We start from the raw sequence: 24,252 nt of genomic DNA, 5'->3' as shown, positions 1-24,252 counted from the left end.
GGACTGCGAGGAGCCCCTCGTCGCTCCCAAGCACACGGCGAGTCATGCTGGGCTTACCATACGCACTCCTTAAGCATAACACCTACCCGATTTGACTCTCTCTCCGTGGCCCCTGATCCATTCCCCTTCTCTGGCTGGCATCTACTAACGTTGAGCCAGTCATCCAAGTGGCCGAACGTTCGAAACCAGCAGGAGGCTCAAGTCGGTAGAAAATGACGTCAGAGTCGATATGTCTCTTTTAACACAGGAGTGGCTGGAAGAACCCTGTCTGAGGAGCTTTTAAGATTTGATACAAGCTCATACATGAGTGGATGTGACATCTAACCTCCGAAAATCAAACGATCGACTAATTGACTAGCTTCTTACCTGGGTTAGACAGACGTTCTGCAAACCTGGCTTCTCTCAAGGTCCCACTTCTACTTTTTCAATCACACCCTTATCAGATACATGATTAAAAAAACACCCGGAGACACACGGCAACATCGAAACCCAATGCTACAAAACACCGTAAACTTATGATAAAGTTAAGCTTCCATAGCCGTAGAAACCTAATAGTGGAAATATAAGGCTCGCAGTGAAATATCTTTACCCATTACACTCATTTCTGCTTGTCCTGTGTGACTGTGTCATTCCTTTGACTTCATCTACCAAGTTTCACCCTTCATCCTGATCCATCATGCCCAGTTTTCACCAGCTCTCTCTCCTTCTGGGAACCATCCTCCCCGCTGCTTTGGCTGCGCCCTTCGCCAGCAATCACAAGCTGCAGGAGGGAGTCATTCACGGAAAGTACATCGTCACCCTCAAGACAGATTCCGATGACACCACGGTCCAATCTCACCTGCACTGGGTTGAAGGTGTTCACCGTCGCAGCCTTTCGAAGCGAAGAATTGTTGGCATTCAGTCTACCTATAACGCTACGAACTGGCATGGTTACTTCGGAGAGTTCGATGAGGACACCATCAAGGAGATCGAGGCCAGCCCTGAGGTATCTTCACCTTTTGACATCGCGTGCCATAACTAACACCACGCCAGGTTGCCTTCATTGAGCCAGACCATAAGATCCACCTCCAAGGTGACTACGAGGACGGCAAGGTCTACTTCTGGGAACAGCCAGGACAGATTTCCAAGAGGGCCTTGACCACCCAACAGGGTGCCACCTGGGGCCTCGGAACCATTTCTCACCGGGAACCTGGTTTCACTACCTACACCTACGATACCTCTGTCGGCGCCAACTCTTACGCCTACGTTGTCGATAGTGGTGTCCAGGTCAATCACTCCGAGTTTGAGGGTCGAGCCATCGCCGGGTACAGCGTTTCCCCTGCTGCCCATGTCGATACCGTTGGTCACGGCACTCACGTTGCTGCGACTATTGCCGGCAAGACTTACGGTGTGGCTAAGAAAGTTAGGGCAAATCCTACCTCGTTTATCTTTATTCCGAGTATGTGATGTACTAAACTAACTTTACTAGGCCCAGATAATCTCTGTCAAGGTCTCTCAGGGACGTGAAAGCTCTAATTCTGCCAGCCTCCAGGGCTTCGATTGGGCTGTGAATGACATCGTCTCCAAGAAGCGTGCTGGTAGATCTGTGATCAACCTTTCCCTCGGTATGCAAGACCCTGCTTCTGAATGTGCGAACAGTATCAGACTGACAGCCCGTTCTAGGAGGTCCTGCTTCTCAAGCCTGGACTGCTGCAATTGCCTCTGCCTACAAGTCTGGTATCCTCGCCGTTGTCGCGGCTGGGAGTGGCGACGAAGATAGAAACCCCCTCCCTACCTCTAGGCGGTCCCCTGCCAATGCCCCTAACGCTTTGACTGTCGGTGCTATCGACTCTGACTGGAACCCTACCTCCTTTACCAACTACGGTTCGTTACTGTTGCCCCAAATGGTCATTGCCGTTGCTGACCATCCTCAGGGCCTGAAGTCGACATCATGGCACCCGGCGACCACATCGAATCTGCTGGAATTGGCTCTTCCAATGCTGTTGCGACCATGTCTGGCACCTCCATGGCCTGTCCTCACGTTGCTGGTCTCGCTCTTTACCTTCAGGTGAAGGAGAATCTTAGTGCCCCTGCTGCCGTGACCAAGCGCATCAAGGCTCTTGGAACACCTGGACGGATCAGCGGCAATCTCAATGGAAGCGCCAATCTCGTTGCTTTCAACGGTGTCAGACAGTAATTCAGGGCCACTGCGGTGCCTTGGTTGAGTTCTACTATTCTGCGGGTCCGGATGCCTTCCAAATATCCCCTGGGAATCTGACATGTTGCGAGTACCTGGCGTACCAACCAGCAGATAGGGATGATTTATAACCCCAATACACCTTGATGGATGTTGCGTGTTACTCAAACTGTTCAAAATACGCCACACCATATGCTTAACACACTCTTCTATTGCAAAATAGCACGCCTGTTCTATTCCCAAACCTGACTGTTTGCTCTCGTGATCATGACATGTCAGATTCCTCCCGCCGTCTTTCGATCTTGTGGTCAGGTGAGTTTTACCAGAGGCCTAAGCAGCTTACGGCGACGATGGCTCTCCATAATGGGCTTCATCTCTAGTAGTTACGACGCCTCCAGCCGTCGCTCAGCAAGAGAATCCACAGTCAAGGTCAACAGTAACGGTGCTAGAGGTCAAGCTGGGGCTGTCTTGCTTGCCAACTGAGCATCGACCGTTGTTGGAGTCCCACTTCCCACTTCCCCAGGCATCATCGCCGTACGTGAAGGTCGCCTAATAAATCCAAGATTATCAACTGGTTCAAGAAGACTGCTTCAGGTTCTCATCGATCAAAGTTAGGACTTACAACATCATCGCCAGATCCATGAGTGTTGATGTTTAGGACCAGAGGGAGGCCTTCACTCTCAGCCATGAGCTGTCCGTTGCCCCAGATGCTCTCCTTGGACCAGATCAATTGCTGCTTGCCGTCGTAGACCCAGACGTTCATCTCGTGGGAACCCTTGGCATTTTCTCCGTCAAAAGTATGGACGTGAACGCCACACCATCCGCCGTTGAAGCGCTTGTTGATCTTTGGGGTCTCGGCTGCTTCTTGAGTTGGGGCAGCAATGGCGAGACCGAGGAAAAGGAGAACAGATGTGAAGGTTTGCATTTTGGGTGGTAGTGGAGCGATTTACAGAGTATTCTGAGCTGAGAATAATGTGAAAAAAAGAGCCTGAGTGTCAAGATGTGTGATGGTCAACTTGCAATCCACTGAATTCTCGTGGCTGGCCTTCTGGCTCTTTATAGCCTTTCCCCCCTTCAAGTCTGCCATCTACAGCTCCTTCATACGGTTCTCAGTGGCGATACTAACCTTCCATTCTTTGTGGAATCGGAAGGATTTGGATCTTCGGACATATCAAGCCTTGCAGGGCTGCAGATGCTCAGCCGCGGCCTGGCCCAAGCTTGTTTCGAGATGAGTTGATCTACAGAGCATGGACGAGATATAGTGGATCGAAGGATTGGAAACGCAGTAAACAGCGTGACATCGGAAACAGGAGGTCTCATGCAAGTCATTGGGAAATTGAAGGATAGTCATCTTTGCATATTTGTCAAATTCCCTAGCGGATTCAACATGCGAGATCACTAGTCACTTTGTACATAACAACGATCAAGTGTATCACGTTACTTAACTCGAGTGGTTCGAGCAAACCTTGAAGACAAGAGATTTAGCAGGCAAATCGAACTTTCCCGATAGAACTCCCAGACGTCCTGTCTAGATAGAACATTCCTACTAAGCGTTGAAATGCTGTTGCCTTGAATCCTTCCATAGCATCGCCCCGTAGTTAACTTGCCGTATCAAGCTTGAAACGGAATGGATTTCGAGGATGCGATAGATCCCCATTGTTTGTTATGGGGCTTGAAGTTGTCGAGTAACCACAGAGTGGCCCAAGCATAACCATGGTCAATTGGTTAATCAACTACGAACACTAGCGAGGCATAGCCTGAGGCGTCCTCAAATTTTTGAAGCCGAGAATCAATGAGATGACGAATTAGTACTGTGAGCATTCGGACCGACGAGCTTTGCTTCGCCCAGTATCAGAGTTCACTTGTTCTTTCTGGCGTGGCCCGTGATGCAATAGCTTCTCTACGAATGATCTTGCAAGGGGTCTCTACATCCCCCAACGCCTCAGTTATTTGAAAATTTATTCTCTATCCGTTTTCTTCTTCATATTGTGTTGCGATAGCATAGTGATGATGCGATGGGTGGGGGACTTGCCGTCGAGGCACACTTCCTTACAACCGCAGATGTCAACTTTCGCCATTGGTTAAAAAAAGTAAATATGCTGTTTATTGACATTCTTCGAGCACAAACTTTGACCTCGGACACATGAACACAGGTGTTGACTAAATCTTCGCATTGGGTGTCCCGAATTCAACCGTGTTTGTGATTGATCCAATTCCTTCGAGGCCAACCTCGACAACATCTCCATCCTGGAGCCAGAGAGGTGGGCTCCTTCCCATTCCAACTCCTTCAGGGCTGTAACCAAAAAGATCCATTAGTAAATATTCAATCTTGTTAAGAAAGCAGGGGAAACTCACGTTCCAGTAAAGATGAGGTCGCCGGGTTCCAGAGTCGTACCCTGACTCAAAAACGAGATGACCTTCTTGATGCCAAATATCTGGTCTTTGGTGGAGCTGTTCTGCACAGTTTCACCATTGAGCTTAGTCCAGATGTTGAGGTTCTGGCCGTCTTTGATGACGTCCTTGGTCACGATACCAGGGCCGTAAGGCGCCCATCCATCGAAGCCCTTGCCAAGAGACCATTGGCCTCCGCCGAACTTGATCTGCCAGTCGCGATGAGATACATCGTTACCAACAGCATAACCCAGGACATAATCCAATGCATCATCTTCGGATACGTCAAGGGCCTGCTTGCCGATGACGATGACGAGCTCGCATTCATAGTCCAGTGACTGGCCGGTCTGTGCCCTAGCGGGAATGGGGATAGGATCGGATGGCCCTGAGAGCGATGACTTGGGTTTGTACTAGTTGAAGTATAAGTTTCCAGATCATGAGCTTCTCGTTAGGATCACTTACAAAAAGGACGGGAAATTTGGGAATAGGCATCTTGGTCTAGATAAAATTCATCAGATACAGAACTTTCCACACGGACGTCGTGTGCTCACCTCAATAGCATGCTGCGTGTAGTTCAAGCCAAGGCATCTCACAGTGCCGACATCCTCTGTTGCTAGTGGAGCGAGAAGAAGACGAATGTCGACAATCTTGTCGGTGACCTCATGCTTCCCAAAAACATCGCCGGTGATGACATGCGCCTTTTTCGCTTTGCCAACATTGGTCTCGCCGTCCGGGAGGATGGCATCACCGTAGTAGATTCGGTCATCTTTGGCAAGAAACCTAACGAGTCTCTAGGATGCATTAGTTAGATGTGGATTCCATTTCAGGTCTGATGAGGGCCTTACCGAGAAGGCTGGCATGTTGAGAATGGTCTTCGGCGGAAGTTGACCGAGGTTTTTTTTTCGGGTACGAGATACGGCTCTGGGGCGCACTTAAAAGGCTGCAGTCGAGCTCCAAATCCTAGAACCGTTTCTTAGGGTTTTCTGCCGATTATTCAGGAGCAATTAGAAGTTAGTTAAGTCTCTTGATTCGTCGACAATGCCATGCAAGGTCGAGGAACCATGACCGGAAGCGGTGACGGGTAGAACGGGTCATGGCGGATGGAGGCGGGGACCCTCCTTCGGCGAAACCTACCGAGATTTCGGAGCATAGTCCGAGCCAATGGCAAGCTTCGTAGCGGTAATCAAGATCAATCTCTCTGGATTCACCACCGAAAATGACATAATGGTTCAACCGAGGACACCGGATAATGGCGGAGATTGATCGACGCCGAACTACTCGGGGCATTGACCGGGCAGAAAGAGCCAGTCATTGAACAGGCGTTATCCACTCATTGTGTTTCCCCAGATTAGGGCCCCATGGGGATGATCTTAGCTCGGGGCAACGGAGGCTGCTGGCCGGACATTTAAGCTTGGAGATGTCCTTGTTTGGGTTTGTCTTGAGTTGGCGGACCTGGCTGGATGTTTATTTGTACTTTTACACCATCATCTTAATTCGCAAGCACGGCCTCTATCTGAACCAGCCCCTGTGCTCTCAGATTCATCAACATGGCCCTCAAAGGAGCTGAAGTCGCTGAGCACAACAACGCCAAGTCGTGCTGGGTCATTGTCCACGGCAAGGTATATGACGTAACAGACTTTCTCCCCGGTAGGCATCATCGAGCCAGATAACGATAATCTTGTGTCCTGACATTTCTTAGAACATCCTGGAGGTTCCAAGATTATTCTCCGATATGCCGTACGAGGCCCATCTTCTCTGTCGAAGGCATTACTAACCTTGCGCTCAGGGCAAAGATGCAACCGATGAATTTGACCCCGTTCATCCTCCCGACACACTCGAGAAATATCTCGACAAGTCGAAACATCTAGGTCCCGTTGACATGTCAACAGTGGAGGAAGAGGCGAAGGAGGAAGACCCAGATGAGGCCGAGCGATTAGAACGTCTCTCCCAAAAGCCACTTCTTTCGCAATGCTATAACCTACTTGATTTTGAGGCTGTGGCGCGACGGGTTATGAAGAAGACGGCCTGGGGTTATTACTCTAGCGGCGCTGATGACGAAATTGTGAGATGCTCCCACCTTACCTGGCTTTTTCAAGCTACTTCTCGGCCATGGACCAGTGCTGACTGCTATTCCTAGACAATGCGAGAGAACCACAGCGCTTTCCATCGCGTCTGGTTCCGTCCTCGAGTTCTCGTCGATGTCGAACAGGTTGATTTTTCGACAACAATGTTGGGAACGAAATGCTCGATTCCTTTCTACGTCACAGCCACAGCACTTGGCAAGCTCGGTCATCCTGAAGGCGAAGTCGTCTTGACCCGAGCCGCTCACAAACACGACGTCATTCAGATGATTCCCACGCTTGCGTCTTGTTCACTTGACGAAATCCTAGATGCGCAACAAGGAGATCAGGTTCAATGGCTACAGCTTTACGTCAACAAGGATCGGGAAATCACAAGGAAAATCATCCAACATGCCGAAAAGAGAGGCTGTAAAGGTCTCTTCATTACGGTCGACGCTCCACAGCTAGGCAGACGAGAGAAGGATATGCGAAGCAAATTCACCGATCCCGGCAGCGATGTTCAAAGTGGGCACGACACCGATAACAGTCAGGGTGCCGCCAGAGCCATTTCCAGCTTCATCGACCCAGCGCTTTCATGGAAGGATATTCCTTGGTTTCAAAGCATCACATCTATGCCCATTGTTCTCAAAGGCGTGCAACGCGTTGAAGATGCCGTCAAGGCTGCTGAGATGGGCGTTCAAGGCATTGTTCTTTCCAACCATGGTGGTCGACAGTTGGACACTGCGCCATCAGCTATTGAAGTTTTGGCTGAAACAATGCCGGTTCTGCGTGAACAAGGTCTTGACTCGAAAATGGAGGTTTTCATCGATGGAGGTATTCGACGAAGCACCGACATCATCAAGGCCCTGTGTCTCGGTGCCAAGGGTGTAGGCATCGGCCGGCCTTTCCTGTACGCCATGAGCTCTTATGGACAGGAGGGTGTGGAGAGGGCTATGCAACTTCTCAAGGACGAGATGGAGATGAACATGAGGCTTATCGGATGTGCAAAGGTAGAGGATCTCAACCCAAGTCTTGTAGACTGCCGGGCCTTGTCATCCCACGCCGGTGGTGTTCCGGCCGACAACTTGTCATCGGCTGTGTATGACCCGTTGGCTGTACCATCGCAAAGGCCCAAGGCTAAGCTATAGATTTTCTCTGGAGGATATTGGAGTTATGGCCAAAGAGTTATTTTCTCGCGCCTTTTCTTTCTCTTGAAGGGCAGTGATAGTTCGAAAAATAGACCAAGTCTCATTCTTAAACGGCATACCATGACAGCTCTTCAACTGCAGATCCCAAGGGAGATAGCAAATTGTTCCTCCAATCTCAGTTAGGCAAGGATCCTTCGAGTCGGCCGAATTAAGGAAGGCACCATCATTGTCTCCAACGTCCTTGTTCCAACTCCCCACGAAACCGACAGGTGGATTATCCTCCGCGCGAGTTCAAGGGTCACTGCACCAACCTCCATCAACAACATACGAACTTCCCGTCACCGCACTTGCCTCATCACTCCCAAGGAAAACAATCACCTTGGCCACCTCCTCCGGCTCCAAATCCCTCTGTAAGCTCTGGCCCCGCATGACCTCCTCCCGATACAGGCGCGTCAGGATCTCTTCCCTCTGTCTCTTCGTAGCGATGGCTCCAGGCATGACACTATTAATCCGGATGTTGAACTGCCCAAATTCCTTGCTCTGCGTGCGTGTGAGGCCCATGATTGCTGCTTTGCAAGCCGCGTAGACTGAGACTCCAGCGGCGGGAATTCGCCAGGAGATGGATCCCAGGTTGATAATACTACCTCCTCCAGCATTCTTCATTGCCGGGATGAAGGCCTGGCTCAGGAAGAAGATGTGTCGGAGGTTGCCGTTGATGTTGATATCCCATGCTTCGGGCGTCACTTGTTCTGTCCCGAGCCTAGCCTTGTTGCCTGCGCCGGCGGCATTGTTGACAAGAACATGTACTGTGCCGTGCTGCTTCAGTATATCTGTGGCGGTAGCTTGTAATTTCCCCAGGTCACAGACGTCGCAGAAGTAAAAGATAGGTGTCTTGATCACAATTCCACTAGAATCGTTGACGTGTGAAACAACACGGTCGATGGTGTCTCCGGCCGACTCCCCAGCGATGTCGAGGAAGATGACCTGGCAGCCTTGGAGAGCAAAGAGTTCGACTGTGGCAGCGCCTATCCCTTCTGCACCGCCCGTGATAACCACAATCTTGTCACGGAGGCTGGGGTAGATGGCATGCGGTCCAGACATGTTGACAGTAATCAGTAACAAAATGCGGAAAGAATATTGAGTTGGATGAATGAGGGCCTGCACTCATCACCAACCCCTCTTTTCATGCTCCTCGTGACAAATCTAGAACAACGTTACAATGTGATGACGTCTACTGTACAAAAGGGGTAAATCGATTGGTGTACAAAAACGCCTTGTCTTCGGGATTTACAAGACATGTGCATCTAGTTACCTTGGCGATATCACGATTGGGGGCAATAATAGGTAGCGAGATGAAGCGACAAGTAAATGGGTTCATAACAAATTTAGTACCCTTTAGGTTAATAAAATTTGCCCAGTTTGGGAGGGAAAGCATATTAGGGCCAGTCTCATGCTATATCAACGATGGCTTACATCAGACTCGGTGTGTTTTTTTGTACACCGAGCCAGCTTTCTTCTGTTAGGAGGCATGCCTATCTTTGAGAATACTATCCCTGAAACAAGGCCGAATCCCCATGTCGCTTCCCCCAGGGTAATCATCTCTCGATCCGGGGTAGCTATGCAAGTCATTGTCGCTACTCTGGACCCATAGAGTAGTTTTACGTAAAAGTCGCCAAGAAAGCAAACTGCCGTGAATATTTGGCGAACTTGAGATCGGCAAAAAAACAAGCGACAACCCCTCTCTCTCGGTGGAGTCGCCCGAACACCATGATAAACACCAAGCGGGGAAGCGGTAACACGCAGTTTAGGCATCGAGGTCACGAAGGAACTGTCGGACAAGAAATACGACATGACGATCCAACTCTGGCGCCTGACAGCTACCCAAGCTCTCGGAAAGATCAGAGCTAAGGACCTCACGATTGAGCAATATGCATCCTCTCTATTAGAACGCATTAAGCACCGCGACGATGACGTTAGAGCCTGGGCATATCTCGACCCAGCCGCCATCTTAGAACAGGCAAGACAGCTCGATAAGGTGCCTTTTGAAAAGAGGGGACCTCTTCATGGCCTGCCAGTGGCAGTCAAGGACATCATCTACACCAAAGGTTGGTGAACTACAAGCTCGGCGCGCCAAGAGCTATTTACTAATGCCAACAGATATGCCAACGGCGCATGGCTCACCGATATATAAAGATCACCTCGTGAAAGTAGATGCCGGCTCTGTCTCGATCCTTCGAAACGCAGGGTGCCTCATATTCGGTCAGTCTCAGCGAGGCCTCCAAACACCATGTTGCTGATAATGGCCAGGCAAGACAACAACAACTGAATTCGCTGCCGTCTTCGCCGGCCCCAAGACCCGAAATGCCCATAGTACCTCACGCACACCAGGTGGCTCCTCTTCTGGATCTGGTGCAGCTGTAGCCGACTTCCAAGTACCCGTCGCTCTTGGGAGTCAGACCATGGGCTCCATTGTGCGTCCAGCCTCCTTTAATGGGACGTACGGCTTCAAGCCGACATGGAACGCTATCACACGAGAGGGGCAGAAGTTTAGTGCCCTCACATTCGACACCATCGGCTTCTTCACTCGCAGTGTTGATGACGTCGAGGCTTTGATGGATCTCTTTGCCGTCCATGATGATGAGGAAAGTGCATTCACTGATGTTAAGGGCTCTCGTATCGCCGTCTGCAGGACGATACAGTGGGGTCTCGCCGGCCAAGGAACCATGAGCGCTATGGAAAAGGCCGTCGAGTTGCTGAAATCCCACGGGGCCCAAGTTGAAGAAATCAGCCTCGGCTCCGAGTTTGATCGTGTTGTCGAATGGCACGGCAAACTCGGCCAGACTGAAGGCGGCACAACTTTCCTTCCAGAGTATCTCTCCGCCAAGCAAGATTTGCACGATCATTTGATCGGATGGGTTGAGAACAGGCAAAATATTACTCACAAGGATCAGCTCGAAGCGTACGACGGTCTCTCAGCCCTACGCCCAAAGTTTGACGCCATCGCGAGTCGTTACGATGCGGTTCTGGCCCCGAGCGTGCTTGACGAAGCACCAGAGGGACTCGATAATACTGGAAGTCCAATTCTTGCTTCGACTTGGACGGTGAGTCAATTGCAACCCGCCAAGACATGACTAATAATGGCAGGCGTTACATTCACCCGTCATCAATATCCCGGGTTTTCGGGGTCCGAACAACATGCCGGTCGGGGTTTCGCTTATCGCACCCCGTTTCAGAGATCGTCACCTCCTCAAGGTGGGCAAAGCAGTCGGCCGTATCTTTGAAGCAGAGGGTGGATGGATTCAAGGATCATAAGATGTGTATAAATTTCGTGTATCTCGTCACAAGATTTGTGCTAGAATAGTAAAAGATGAGCCATTCTACTTGCTATGGCGGTCATCTTCATCCTCGGATGATGACAGCAAGGCCTCCTCATCTCTCCTCCACTCATCCATCTGTATATCTTCCGCCTGTAGTTTTGTGTAGACCGTTTTCGGTTTCCTCAACCTCCTAACGCCAAGTATGATGCCAACCGCAACGGCGGCGAAAGCAGTGATAATCACCCCCACAGAAATCCATTTCCTCCATCCTCTTATGCAACAAGGATACCAATACATATAGATACCCACAGCCCACTCCGTCCAGCTCATTTTCCGTGCTTGATCTCGGACAAGACCTTTCCGCAGCAGGTGCTTGAATCGGGGTCCGTTCGGGCCCGTCTCAAAGCGGTGAACTCCGAAGCGGGGGATGGTTTCTTGGCGAGGATCGGATTGAGGAAACTGGAAATCACCCCAGTGTCCTTTGTATTCAAACCATGAAGTGTGATTGGAGGAAGATCTCGGAGATTGTTGCTTGGGAGGGGCGAGGGGGACAAGAGTGAAGGTGTCGATGTCGAGTTTGTAAAAGTAGGCCGACAAGACGGGATCCCATCTTTTACCTTCGTCGCAGTAGTCGACCAAAGCCGCATTATGTACGGGTGCGCTGAAAGATACGTCAGTATGCAATCGGAGTTGCTGTAAAGAAGATCATACCCAGGCACGGCGTAGTTGGCGTGAGACCCTCGGGCACTGTACACGATGGGCTAGAAAGTTAGCAGGTCGGTCATGAGTTCACATGTTGTGAGTGAACGTACTCTGTCACCAGCTTTAGAAACCGCTCCATCATTCCAATCATAGCCCTCGCCATCGACATGCTGACTGTAATAAATGCCAATGGGCTTGCCGTCTCGAAAGCGGACCATGTTATGCTCCCTTTGGAGGAGGTCAGTCAAGCCCAACTCAGTGATTCCAACGCGACTCACCAGTCTCCAACGTGGTTGCCGAAATGCATGCCTGCGGATGCTTTTTCGCTCGTAACAAGACGATTCAAAGGCTCCAGAACTTGGGTGATGTTGGGTCCTTCGTTGTACGAGTAAAAGTAAAAGTAAAACGCATCCAGGTCAACCTCGTTCTTCTCTACGAGAATGACGGCGCAAGGTGTGGCATTGTGTATCCTGCCAGCATCGTCTGGTGCCTCGCCGAGAATCCATTTGGGGTAAGAAAAAGGATCATCTTGGGAAACCAGGGCAACATCTTCATCTCCGAACTCGTTAAGAGTCCCCAAGTTGCCGAGATTAATTGAAGGGATACCGTCAATTGCATGCCCTTGCACTGTCGGTGTCGTATGTTGAAGATGGGCGAGCAAGTCGCTGGGCATGTACGGATCCTCAGAATGCAGCCAGACAAGAGGCGCTAGAACAGGTCGCTCGTTAGTGAACCGTTGTTCCACGATTCGGACACGACGCGGTCAGCAAGTGTGACATACCGTAGTTAGCCACATAATCCGGACATCGGAGATCCGGCTTTTCCGTCTCGGCTCGGACAAACAAGACCATCAAGAAGAAGAGACACCTCAGTAGCAGCGCCTGGGCTGCCGATTGCCCTGCCATCTCGAAACCCGCCTGATCAGCACTTGCGATGACAAGTTGAGGCTCGAAGGAATAAGCATCAGGGATGCTCAGTCTGAGACAGGTAAAAAGAATGATATCAGAAATGCTTAATCAGCCAACGCAGCGCGCACCCGCGTCGGTCGGTAGCTTCGGCTTCAGGGGGGGCTGGGCTGGACGTTGCTCATTGGCGGTCTCGTGTGAGGCATTTCCAACCAATCAGCCAGGCTCTGTCAGTCGCTGTTGGCTGACGCGGTCCACAAATAGCAGCGTCGATACGAGGTCCTGTTAGTGTGCATAACAAGATGGGATGCCAAAGATGTGAAGGCATTGCTCCTTTATCATCATTGCCGAGGGACTCCGGAAAGTGATATGTCAAGAATTAATTATGACGTACCTAGTCAAAGCTTAACCGAGAATCGGAAGCGCCCACATTCCGCATTTCAGGGCGATCCAGGGACAGATAAAGGGTAGAGCTCAAACGATAACGGCCTTATCCAGGGGGTTCACGGAGATGACCTCACAGCCCGGCAGCGACAGCGAATTTCTTCGAGAGCACATGCTATCTAGCAATACTTTTGTAGACGTAGTATACTATATACATCTTCTATTGTCAATTAGATAACTCTCAAATCTGAAATTATAAGCTTTCTACGAAACCGGAAAAGCCAAGCAATAAATTCCTACCAAAATTCCACACCACAGCTCATTGCCCGTCCAGGGTAGGGTTTTGCATTCCTGTCCGCACACCATCCCAGCACCAACCAACGACACACTCCCTTTATCTAAGCTTTATGTTTTATCATACATGTCAATTTATGTCTTTCTTATAGAGACTTTTTTCCTTCTTGTTTGTGAATATTTATCACCATTAATGCATCTATATCGTGGTCACAGTAAAATTCCTTTGGATAAGTATAGGATATATCTGCCTTGCCTTTTTTATAGTCTTTCTGCTGCCTGCAGTAGAAGGCTCATGGCTAAGTAGGTATTCAACATTGCATGTGGATAATAGGTGAATACTGGTGCTCTTCAATCACAACCAGAACAAAGAATACTCCTTACTATAGCCTACGCTTCATCACAGCCGTCATCACAGCCGTCAGCCATGTACTCTTCGTAGCATCCCCTGTGGGAATAAGCTAGAGATACCGATAGCTGCTGGTTTGTTTCGATCCAATGCTATATACCAGCTATAATCGAGCTAGCAAACTATTTAATATAGGTACAGTAAGTTAGTCTATCACTGCGTAGGTAATCTTAGTCATACATACCCTGGTGTATCCGACGGCAGTGTCGGAAGAACTCTTGTGATACTCAAAGGCACTATCACTGGCATTGACGCCTCCAAAAGAGGTCATCAGCCACAGTAGTGACAGACACAACGGCTCGCGATGCATGGTCGCCTAAGACAAGGCAGAACGACAAGTGTTTGTGTAGTAGTACCAGGAGGTCTGTTTCTCTTGGATTGGTAAATTTGAACTGGAAGAGGGGATGATGGGGAAAGGCGCGGAATGTGTTGGAACGACTCTAATCTTATACATCTCAACATCCAGTGTCAGGCATCTAACCTAGGCATGCATGCATGTTTGAAAGGGCGCGGTGTTTCCATTTCATACCGTGACATTATTATTATAGGCAATGTCGTGTCCATCAGAAAGCCACAAGGCCCTTAATAAGGCTTCTATGAAGTTGAGCTTTATGATGTAATTACTTTAATAGCATACAGAGGTAGAGATACCTAACAAAGGCAAGAACGGCTGTATTACTTATTAAAGAACATTGTAAAAGTAACCCCCTAGATTGATAATATCATCAATAGTAGAATCTTGACTTCTCGACCGCGAGGCATATGAGGCCGAGGCTCTGATAGTAAAGCAGATAGACGTATCATAAATATCAACTTGTCTTATTTCGTTTCGTACTTGTCTTCTAGATCCAGCTTTGCTCTGTTGAAGTTGATCCGCCGTTCTGCTTCCGCAGCCTCAAACTTTTCCTGCCGTCTTGTTTCAGCGGCCTCAAACTCAGCCTTCCATTTAGCCTCGATAGCCTCAAACCTCGCTTTCCATTTTGCTTCGGCGGCCGCGTATCTCATCCTATACTCATCTTCAAACCTTTTACGTGTCTTTTCCTCGATCATAGCGACTAGCTTTGCCTCTTCCTGTCGTTTAGCCTCCTCGGCCTTGCGCATCGCGTCAAATTTGACCCAAGCCTCTGCTTCAGCTCTTGCGCGAGCCTCGGCCTCAACTTTTTGGCGCTCTTCAGCGGCCTTCATCTCGGCTTCGAGTTCTAGTCGACCCCTCTCCTTGGCTCTCCTCATGGCCTCAGCGTGATGCCGATCTCGCTCCTCCTCAGCTTTTTGTTCAGCCTTTATCATTTCATAGGCCGCCTTTGTAGCCTCGCGTCTGGCCCTTTCAATCTGGTTCTTAGCCTCTTCTTTAGCTTCGTCCATAGCCTCCATTCGGCTTTTGAAGGACTCTTCAGCGTCCTTGCGGATCTTAGCCTCGAGCTCTCTCTGCTTCTCAGCAGCTGCGTGTTTCTCCTCCATGGCCTTGAAGGCAGCTATCTCAGCCTCAAGACGAATCTTTTCTGGGTCAGGAGGCGGTGTAGGTGGCTGAGCTGGGGTTTCTGGAGGAGGAGGGGGAGGGGGAGCAGGGTAGTAGCCAGACCCATAAGGCATCATGTCGGGTCCACCTTGGTTTGTTGGAGAGAATGGATTGACTGTATTGGGTTGCCTGGGCGAGTAATTTCCGTAGGGAATCATCTGGCTATTGGCTGGATAGACTGGCATCCAAGAACTGGTTTTGCCATCGCCAAGCCCTGGAGGGCGTCCATACGGCGGACCAAAACTGCTGGGTTCCATGTCGGCGGAGTTGCTGACTTTGGTCGCAGCTCTCGCAGCTTTCGTAGTTCGTATAGCTTCCGGGTTTTGAGGGGATGTAAGGCAATGGCCAAGGTGATGGTGGTCAGACTGTCATGGATGTTAACCTAAAAGGCTGTAGGGCTGCATGATTGTTCATTAATTATACATTTAAGCCAAAAGGTCTTGTGCAATGAAGCCGACGGAGCCATTATTGTGCGATTAAGCCCTTGCAGCCCCCCCCCCCCCCCCCCCCCCCCCCCCTGTCCCACATTAAAATGCTGAAGGTTAACTTGGCATAGCAACTAAACTAACAGTCAAAGAACTAATAGTTATCTCTTCTTGATCCAAAGCCTTAAACGATAGATTGCAAATTCAAACCGCATCTTTTTTTTCTGCAAGTATCATCTTCCAGGTGTCTTCTTCGGAGTATCTCCTATTCCGTTCTGGTTTGCTGCAGGTCAGCATGAAAACCCCGCAGCTGAGACTGTGGAACGACGGCCAGAACACATTGACGAGCCAACATGGATTTAGTCAATGCCTCAGATCCTTCTCACTCCCAACCGGTGCCTCCGTTGCCTTCGTTTGAATCACCATCGGGAACGGAGACTTCAGCTAGCTCCGACATCCACGATGAATCATCTTTAGAATCAGGTCCCTACCGGTACTATGAAACTGCTTCAGAGACAGACGAACCAATCTCACGATTCTCTCGTCCTGCATACCCATACCCTCCTCGCGAACCGCTGTTCTCTCGTCTAGAAACCCCTCCCAACACTACACCATGGCGCTACCCCCCAACATCCTGGGAATTAGAGCTTGAAGGGCTTACACACACCTTGCCCCTCAAGGCTGATAAGGAAGACCAGATTGACGATACCTCCGAGTCCAAGGAATGGCTTGAACCCGAGAGGAATGTGGACGCTAGTTGTTTCACTGAAAGGCTTGTTGTTAATGCCTTGGAGTATTCAATCGACCAGGACAGACTCACCTTGGCCTGCCCTGAGGGTCCCCAGGCCAGAGTTGTTGACCCGAGATCTATTCAGTTGAGATGGTTGTGAGTGAGAATACTTTTTGTCATCCGCATGCGCTCAAGACTGACACGGTATGTCGGCCAACTTAAGACATATCCGAAGGGCCTCGTTGGATCTCACAATTCTCCGGGTTTGTTCCCCCTACCTATATAATTAACCACCCAGGTCCACATGTCGCTGACCTTTGCAGAAATACGTAGTCGACTGCCCCTTCTTGTCGAACGACATGAAGTCTGTCGCAATCCAGGTAATGGCCGAGGTCGATGACAGGTTTTCTAGTAGGTTCGGAAACAGCACCTGCATTCGACCCGGAAGCATCCGCTGTATTGGGTCATATCCCTCCTCTGATGGTGGCCAGCCCAAGAAGACCAAGCCCGTCATCTTTGTCAGTTCTCAATATTTGAAACTCCAGACAGTGGAGGCTCATTCTAAACACAATTATGGCCAATTCCCCCAGCCTCTTCTCCGCTGTCTTTATGGCTATGATGTTGATGCCGGCCGCGAGAACGATCAAGCTGTACGGAAGATGTCCATCAGCTCGAAAGAGGTTCTCCATGTGGGCCAGCTATGGTGCCTCCTCGTTGGCCCTGGTGAGCATATAAAAACCCAGCCATGGCTGTATTTACTGACTCTTTCTAGGTATTCTGATCACCATGTCTCAGCACTCTGCCCATGAGCTGCGCGGTCGGCATATCACGTTAGAATTGGGCGCAAAACCTTTGACCATCCAACTCATTGATGAGGATGGAAGTGTCTGTCAGTTCGTTGTCCAGCGAGATTGCAGTTACGTGGTATGAAGGATTTCTCCTAAACTCTTGACCCATGTTGTGATTAGCATAGGCTTACGAGAGACATACGCAGGAGCTTCTAAGGCGCGCAGTCTTTAGAGCGAAACGACCAGGGGCTGATGCCACAAGATATGATCTCGTGGATAGGAACCGAAATGTCCTAACTGCAAAGAGATGGCTCCAAATCTCGGCGTCAACGACTATTAGCCACTGCGTTATCTATCTCACGGCGAAGAGAGTTTGGAGTCCAGGCCACGTTCCTCCGGGCTACAATTTGCTCACTTCTCCAACGGCTTCCATGCCTTCCCAAAAGCCTTACAAAACTCCACCAAAGCAACACAGGGCCCTCCCAATGGGTAGCAATCCTGCCACTAAAGATAACGAGGACAATGCTGCCTCAAAACAAAAAGAAAACAGAGAAAAAGCGACATCCACGACTCGAAATTCCACTGCTGAATCCGAGCACATTCACTGGATCCCTTTCTTTAGCTGGCTCCCCGAGGGTGGGGCAAGCGGGCAGATCTCGGAAACGGGTGACAAACATTTGTTCAAGGCTCTCGATCAGGTTCAAAAGAAACTTTCTAGCAGCCAAGGGAAGCCGTACTTGGAAGCTTTCCAGTGTACATTTCATGATCTTCTCCATCGACACGGACTTCAGTTCCCAACGGCGGCAAGTTCAGAGAACAGTCCTCTTGCTAAAGGAGGAGAAACACCAAAACCGAGCTCCCCTACCTCTCACTCCAATGGGCCAAAGATAGAAGTTACAAGCTCACCACAGGTTGGGCCCAGTTCAACCTTTGGTAATACGAAGTCTGGAAAAAAAGCGGCTGGATTGTCTAATTATTTGTCACCTACCGTTGAGACAGCATCAATGAACTCTCAGAACAGTGATGATTTATCAGACAGCTCGACAAGGCTGAAGTCCAGGATGAAGCGAGCCTGGACAAGCAAGTCAGATCCGGAAAAGAAAGAACCCAAATATAATCCAGACCGCCAGGCCACCGAGCGTTGCCGGGAACTGAAACAAAAAGTTTTGGAATCCTCTCAGAAGATCCTGGCCTCATTTCTCCCAGACGGAGGCAGATCCCTTGATCATCCTGTCCTTATGCGGCTCTGGGGTTGGGTTGATGCTATCTTCCGGGTGAGTTTGACTTCACGACACAAATTAGAGGGGTGCTAATTGGTGATGTGTTCTAGCAAATATCATGGGCCTACGCGAGTATCCCGCGCAAGTCCTACATAATCCGGGACTTTGATGCCTTGTCCTCGCTTTCTGAGAAGGCTATGGCTCTAGGGCCTACACAAGAGACATGGGCTGATTGCCTCGACTGCCGATCAGAGATGGTTTACGGATCTGCTGCTGAAGCCCTTCAACATCTTTACTCACACCATTCCCGGCGGGTCACATGTAGAAACGAGGGTGCAAGGCCTTTCGACGACCCGTCACTTGTGTGGCTACATCCGACTACTCATGGAGATCAGGATACCATCGGGATCGACCGCATCGAGGAGGGAGTGAACAAATTCTTTCAAGATCTGCTTGACCTAAACTCGACGGTTGAAAAATTGTACCTGTTGGTGGCAAGGGCGTTCAAGACAGACAAGATGCAGAAAACGCCCCCTCATTCACCAAAATTGCGCTCCTTATTTGGAGAATTGGTCTCCTTATATATCCTCAGGGGAAGTCATCTCTCGCTGCTGAACAGGCTTTCGCTCGCCACCACCGGTAAAGACACCATTCGACAGTCAGATCTTATCACTGAGAAAATCACCGACGTTGAGCGTCGAGCGTCTTGGGCATCGAGAAACGCTAAGTCTCTCGCAGAAGATATGAAGAGTGATATTATTGTGCGCACCAACACCACCTCAACAGCCGGGGGCTTAGGTGCCGAGGCGGTTGGCGCCGAGTTCCTCGTCTTGGCTCTCATTCTCAACCTCCAAAGCCGACCACTCAATATAGCCAAGAACATGAAAGATGACAAAGTCAAACCCCACGAAGAGGACATGGAGGTTGTCAGAACCTACCAGGATTACGTGGCTAAGCTGCACATCCAGGCCAACCGGCGGCCACAGAAGCGGCTATTTCTCGACATCAGCGCCGTACAGGAAGAGATAGACGCGCTGCTAGTGATGGGAAATTGCCAGTGGGTGGTCGTCAACAACTTCATGAGATTGATATGGCCGTGGTCATTCCACCTTCCTGAACCGACTCGGATGGACTTGCACCTAATCGAAGACCGTTATGCGAGAACACACATGAATAAACGGGCGATCGTCGACTCTAATCTACTAACTCTCAGGGAGAAAACTACAGCTTTGAAGGAAAATGTCAAGCAGACCGTCGAAGTTCTCGAGGAGAACCATGGAAAAGCCATCCGAGTATTTACCATTGTCACACTCTTTTTCTTGCCGCTGTAAGTTTCCTGGTATAAACAACGCGCCTATTTTGATAACTACTAATCGGTGTATAGGTCTTTCGTCTCGAGCTTCATGGGTATGAACACGATGGATATACGGGACATGGAGTACAATCAGACAATCTATTGGACGGCTGCTGTGCCCGTGACGGCGGGTACTATGGCTTTGGCTCTGATATATGCCTATAGAGGGCAAGAAGTTTCAGACTGGATAGCTTCTAGAATGAGATAGTGATAGGCATCGCCACTCTGTTGATGCTCCCTTGGAACAAGTTCAGGAGATTGGTCATTGCTTCCCGAGGCCAACGGGACCGGATCCAGAGTCAACGACGGGAAGATACGGCACGCCGAAATGCCTGGCCTTATTGACATAGCTTATTTCAACCACATCACGGCTTCTGCCGTTTCTTGGCTGGAGATCGTGGCCTCCAAGCTGAAACATTCACCGTCGTTGAATTGTTCCTATGTTTAGCCACATGGTCTAAATAATTCATCATCATGAGGGCATACGTATGAATCTCTCCCTGTTCCGTTGATTCTCGGAGCTCGGTCACAAGACCCAAGTCTGGACCAACCTTGTTTTGTGAAAGGCGTGTCGAAGACCCCCACCGACTTTATAACCGGACAAGCACACATGCTTTTACACCTTGGTTCTTACTTCTGCTTGACTGATCAAGATTATTGTCGCAAAAACCTGTCAAGATCTTCTCGCAACTTCACCATCTTTAGAGCAATGGCCCCTGCCAACTCTGGTAGCTGCCTCTGTGGGGCATGCGCCTACTCCTACACGGATGAGCCGGCTATGAAGGTAACGCCGCCTCAACTTACGACTCTGTCACTATCTAACGCTTCGCAAGGCTCTCTGCTACTGTAGCACCTGTCGCAAGGTCTCAGGAGGGACAAATACTACCAATTTCATTATCCCAGAGGAAAAGTTCACCCTGAACAGTGGCCAGCCCAAGTCGTTTTCTACCGAGCACGAGACCGGGATGATTCTCAAGCTCTTCTTCTGTCCCGACTGCGGGACGACCATGTGGAAGGAGGCTTCGGCGCCCCAGTTTAAAGGTATGAAAATAGTTCAGGCGGGAACACTGACGGATCCGACCAACTTCACTGGGAAGATTGATGTCGAGCTGTACGCTCCTGAGAGAGCCTCATGGCTGGTTGCTCTTCAGGGCGCAGAGCAGAAGGAGCAGCTTTGATTTGGAGATAGTCCACAGGGGCTGGCTTTTTGTAGGCAAGGCAGGGGAAATTGACATAACCGAACTTGTCCCGCTGTACACGTAGTCTGTGTGAGAAGATCATTGACCTTTAGGAGGCTCAGAGTGAAGAATGTACTACAGCTATTGGTATTGACTGAGCTCTTGTTTCTTCTTTTCTCTTCTAGCTGAAGGTATGGATGAGGAGGCCCAGAGACCGGTCCGGCTCCCCGTGTTTGGTCTCCGCAAGAGCGTGTTTGGATGGTCAGCCAAGGCCAGCCACTGAGGGCCGTGATATGGAATGATGTAAGTCTGACGTGTCACGACTTTGACCGTCCGTTGCATCGCATACCCATGTGAAGACGCTTGAGATTACCGATTAGAGGTCTTGCGTTGTAAGGACACTCGAATGGGCAGATTGGAAGTCGGCGATGCGTCGCAAGCGATAAAGGGGCACAAAGGAGAGATGTTGGCTGGGAGTAGGGCTGTGGGGCACCACGTGATACAGCTTGATGCTGACCAGGATATCAAGCCAATCAGTTTTGGGGTCGCCCATTTTTAACTGGGGAATTCCTTCCCGGCATGTCTTATCGATAAGATCAAGATGGACAAAATGTGCACAATTAGCAGAGCGAGATCGGAGGATGCATAAAACATGCATACTTGATGTCAGTCAAGTCTGGAAGGTCAAGTAGAAGATATAGTGTGAGGCTCGGATGGATGTTTCATGAAGTGTTGTTATGACGAATATAAAGATTAAAATAATACTGCTTTTTCTTAGTCACCCTGCGCCTCTACGCAGTCCCTGTGACGATATCCATCTCCTGAATCGGGACCATCTTTGTCCTGAAAAGGAGTTTATGTCCGACAACAAGAACCACAAACAATATCAAACTGATGTAATTTGTGAAGAACTTGCTGGTGTCCCACTCAATAAACACCTCGAAGCCACTCGTGATAATGATCAGGACAGTGAAGATCAGGCCGTACCAAGATAGGTAGGGTTGGAAGGGTGCTACATATGGCAGACTTGATCGGGGGATCTGATAAAAAGACAGGGCCTTCATGAAACGGATGTGGCACACATTGATGATGGCCCATGCGATAAATCCTGCAACCGACGTGATGCTCAGGAACCAGTTGAACACTACTGTGCCGTCGTTGGACAGGTTCAGGAATGACAGGAATCCGAAGATGGCACAGAACCCGACCGCATAGTAAGGTGTTCCGAAGCGGTTCGTCTTCTTCAAGAAAGCTGGGGCGTGGCCAGAGTCAGCCAAAGAGATGAGAATACGGCTGCTCGAGTAGACATCCGAGTTGGCGGCAGTCAAAACAGCGGTAAGGAGCACCGCGTTGAGGATGGATGGGAGGACTGGAACTCCGGCAAGTTGGGCGACGATGACGAGGGGAGAAGCTGAAGCGTCTTGAGAATCGCTGAGAAGACCCTCATTTGTGTATGGGATATTAAGGCCGAGGAAGAAGACGGTTGAAATGAAGAAGGAGAAGACACCCCAAAAGGTCCAACGCATAGCAGAAGGAATCGTCTTTTGGGGATCCTTGGTTTCTCCAGCTCCGATGGCGACAAGCTCTGAGCCCTGATAACTGAACCCGGCAGTGATCATGACGGACCAGAAGCCGATGAACTTGCCAGTTGCGCCCTCTGCAAGATGTTCAGCAAAGGCACCGGGCGTGCCCCAGTACTTGAAGCCCAGGTAGCCTTGTTGGCCAACACCTGCGTTGACGCAGATGGAAAAGATCACGAAGCCAATGATGGTGATGACTTTGATGCTGGAGAACCACATCTCAAATTCTCCAAACCACCTAACAGGGAGGAAGTTGGCAACAGTGAAGAGAACCCAAAACACAGCAATCCAGATGCCGATGTTCAGGCTGTCGTCCCAGTATTGAATGATGAGACCAGCGGCTGTTAACTCAAGGGCGAATGTGATTGTCCAGCTGAACCAATAAACCCAGCCCATGGCGAAACCAAATGTGGGATCGAGGAAGCGTGTCGCATAAGTTGTGAATGCGCCTGCAACGGGTATGTAGGCAGCCATTTCGCCAAGAGCAACCATGACTGAGAAGAGAAGGCTGCCGACGAAGATGAAGGCGATGAGCAGAGAAACAGGTCCGGCAGTTGCAAGAGCGTTTCCCGTTCCGATGAACAAGCCTGTCCCCACCGCAGCACCGATGGCGATGAATTGGAGATGCCGGCCATGGAGTCCTCTCTCCAGCTGGGTATCATCGGCAGCTTCGAAATCGACAGACTTGGACGATTGTGCCGAGTCCTGGGCCTCTGTCTTGGTCTGAATATCCATGATGGTGGCTGTGGATGACGAAAAGCAAGAAACAAGCCCAGGTCAGAAAGAAGCAAAGAAGGACCCTCTACACCAAATTACTGGTACTGCTACCTCGAACTTTCTAAAAAGGCAGACGCTTGAAGCCATTTTATCTGATCCGATGAGTCAAGTCACCATCCGATTCTCGAACCCTCTTGTCGTGTTAGGGCGAAGATTGGTGGAGTCGCGATGACAAGAGTTGAATAACTGTTATATAATGAATTGCTTTCTGAGACCCTGTTCTCCTCCCCTTTGTACCCCAGAGAATAGGCGGGACCCCACAATGACCCCATGGTTTCTTATCTTTGTTGTTGTGAGGTCTGTGAGATGCCAAGATGATGCGCGTTCTAGCGGTCTTCGAGAAAATCTTGGAGGCTTTTGTGGCTGCGGCTCGCCCTGAGACAGAATGTTATTCAGCATAAAAGCCCAAGAGCGCATGAACTGCACTTTTTCGTGCTTTCAAGTCTTCCGCCCTTGTTGAACAAGGCTTGAGCTCGCTAGTCTTCATACTTGTCGTGCTAAGGCGGATGTACAAGTTGGGCGGAAGTGGGTCTATGGGGATGTCATGTCAACCAAGGGCGGAGGCTAAGATTTCATCTCGCGTGAACACCTTCTCTGCCGAGAATCCTTGCCAAGATTTGCTCGCATGATCTAACGGGTTTGCTGGGTTTAATTGGGGACTTAAACCCGGCGTTGGTAATCATGTCGTTGAACAAGTGGCCGCCGGCCGCCGGCCGCCGAGGGTTGGCCCGATGTAATCCCCCACACTGCTGTTACGCAAGCGGAGTGATCATCTGGAAGAACACATGGTAGATATTACCGGGGTCGGATTTCATCAGAGATCTGATGAATCTCGGATGACATGTTAATTACCCACTTAACTGCCCCTCGCCATTCGGTATTGAAAGGGTTGAGGCCC

General features: G+C 49.9%; 7 protein-coding genes across 7 annotated transcripts; 3 read left to right on the top strand and 4 right to left on the bottom strand.

The window, feature by feature from the left end:
- Window positions 1-676: 676 nt before the first annotated feature.
- NECHADRAFT_52137 (uncharacterized protein) lies at window positions 677-2,176 on the top strand (the record flags this gene model as incomplete). The annotated part of the gene is made up of 5 exons (XM_003042737.1): window positions 677-985; window positions 1,033-1,401; window positions 1,469-1,604; window positions 1,663-1,863; window positions 1,914-2,176. The coding sequence occupies 5 exons, from the start codon at window positions 677-679 to the stop codon at window positions 2,174-2,176; spliced, it is 1,278 nt and encodes a 425-aa protein (XP_003042783.1).
- Window positions 2,177-2,581: 405 nt separating this feature from the next.
- On the bottom strand, window positions 2,582-3,101 carry NECHADRAFT_52109 (uncharacterized protein; the record flags this gene model as incomplete). Its single annotated transcript, XM_003042641.1, has 2 exons — window positions 2,582-2,725; window positions 2,802-3,101. 2 exons carry the CDS (start codon window positions 3,099-3,101, stop codon window positions 2,582-2,584), a joined length of 444 nt encoding a protein of 147 aa, XP_003042687.1.
- Window positions 3,102-4,259: 1,158 nt separating this feature from the next.
- Window positions 4,260-5,599, bottom strand: NECHADRAFT_72728 (uncharacterized protein). The gene is made up of 5 exons (XM_003042640.1): window positions 5,413-5,599; window positions 5,119-5,358; window positions 5,030-5,065; window positions 4,532-4,977; window positions 4,260-4,469 (listed from the first exon to the last, which is right to left on the bottom strand). The coding sequence occupies exons 1-5, from the start codon at window positions 5,425-5,427 to the stop codon at window positions 4,337-4,339; spliced, it is 870 nt and encodes a 289-aa protein (XP_003042686.1). The 5' UTR covers window positions 5,428-5,599; the 3' UTR covers window positions 4,260-4,336.
- Window positions 5,600-6,114: 515 nt separating this feature from the next.
- On the top strand, window positions 6,115-7,775 carry NECHADRAFT_52098 (uncharacterized protein; the record flags this gene model as incomplete). Its single annotated transcript, XM_003042736.1, has 4 exons — window positions 6,115-6,214; window positions 6,267-6,304; window positions 6,354-6,629; window positions 6,705-7,775. 4 exons carry the CDS (start codon window positions 6,115-6,117, stop codon window positions 7,773-7,775), a joined length of 1,485 nt encoding a protein of 494 aa, XP_003042782.1.
- A 291-nt stretch (window positions 7,776-8,066) lies between these two features.
- NECHADRAFT_97267 (uncharacterized protein) lies at window positions 8,067-8,876 on the bottom strand (the record flags this gene model as incomplete). Its single annotated transcript, XM_003042639.1, has 1 exon — window positions 8,067-8,876. One exon carries the CDS (start codon window positions 8,874-8,876, stop codon window positions 8,067-8,069), a length of 810 nt encoding a protein of 269 aa, XP_003042685.1.
- Window positions 8,877-9,624: 748 nt separating this feature from the next.
- On the top strand, window positions 9,625-11,087 carry NECHADRAFT_52025 (uncharacterized protein; the record flags this gene model as incomplete). The annotated part of the gene is made up of 4 exons (XM_003042735.1): window positions 9,625-9,880; window positions 9,933-10,034; window positions 10,083-10,876; window positions 10,920-11,087. The coding sequence occupies 4 exons, from the start codon at window positions 9,625-9,627 to the stop codon at window positions 11,085-11,087; spliced, it is 1,320 nt and encodes a 439-aa protein (XP_003042781.1).
- A 65-nt stretch (window positions 11,088-11,152) lies between these two features.
- Window positions 11,153-23,312, bottom strand: NECHADRAFT_52243 (uncharacterized protein; the record flags this gene model as incomplete). The annotated part of the gene is made up of 7 exons (XM_003042638.1): window positions 11,153-11,753; window positions 11,804-11,853; window positions 11,905-12,022; window positions 12,073-12,502; window positions 12,576-12,772; window positions 15,366-15,464; window positions 21,985-23,312. 7 exons carry the CDS (start codon window positions 23,310-23,312, stop codon window positions 11,153-11,155), a joined length of 2,823 nt encoding a protein of 940 aa, XP_003042684.1.
- Window positions 23,313-24,252: the final 940 nt, after the last annotated feature.

Source organism: Fusarium vanettenii, assembly GCF_000151355.1.
Source record: "Fusarium vanettenii 77-13-4 chromosome 11 genomic scaffold NECHAsca_32_chr11_3_0, whole genome shotgun sequence".
Lineage (NCBI taxonomy): Eukaryota > Fungi > Ascomycota > Sordariomycetes > Hypocreales > Nectriaceae > Fusarium > Fusarium vanettenii.
This window is presented reverse-complemented; position numbering and strand designations above follow the sequence as displayed.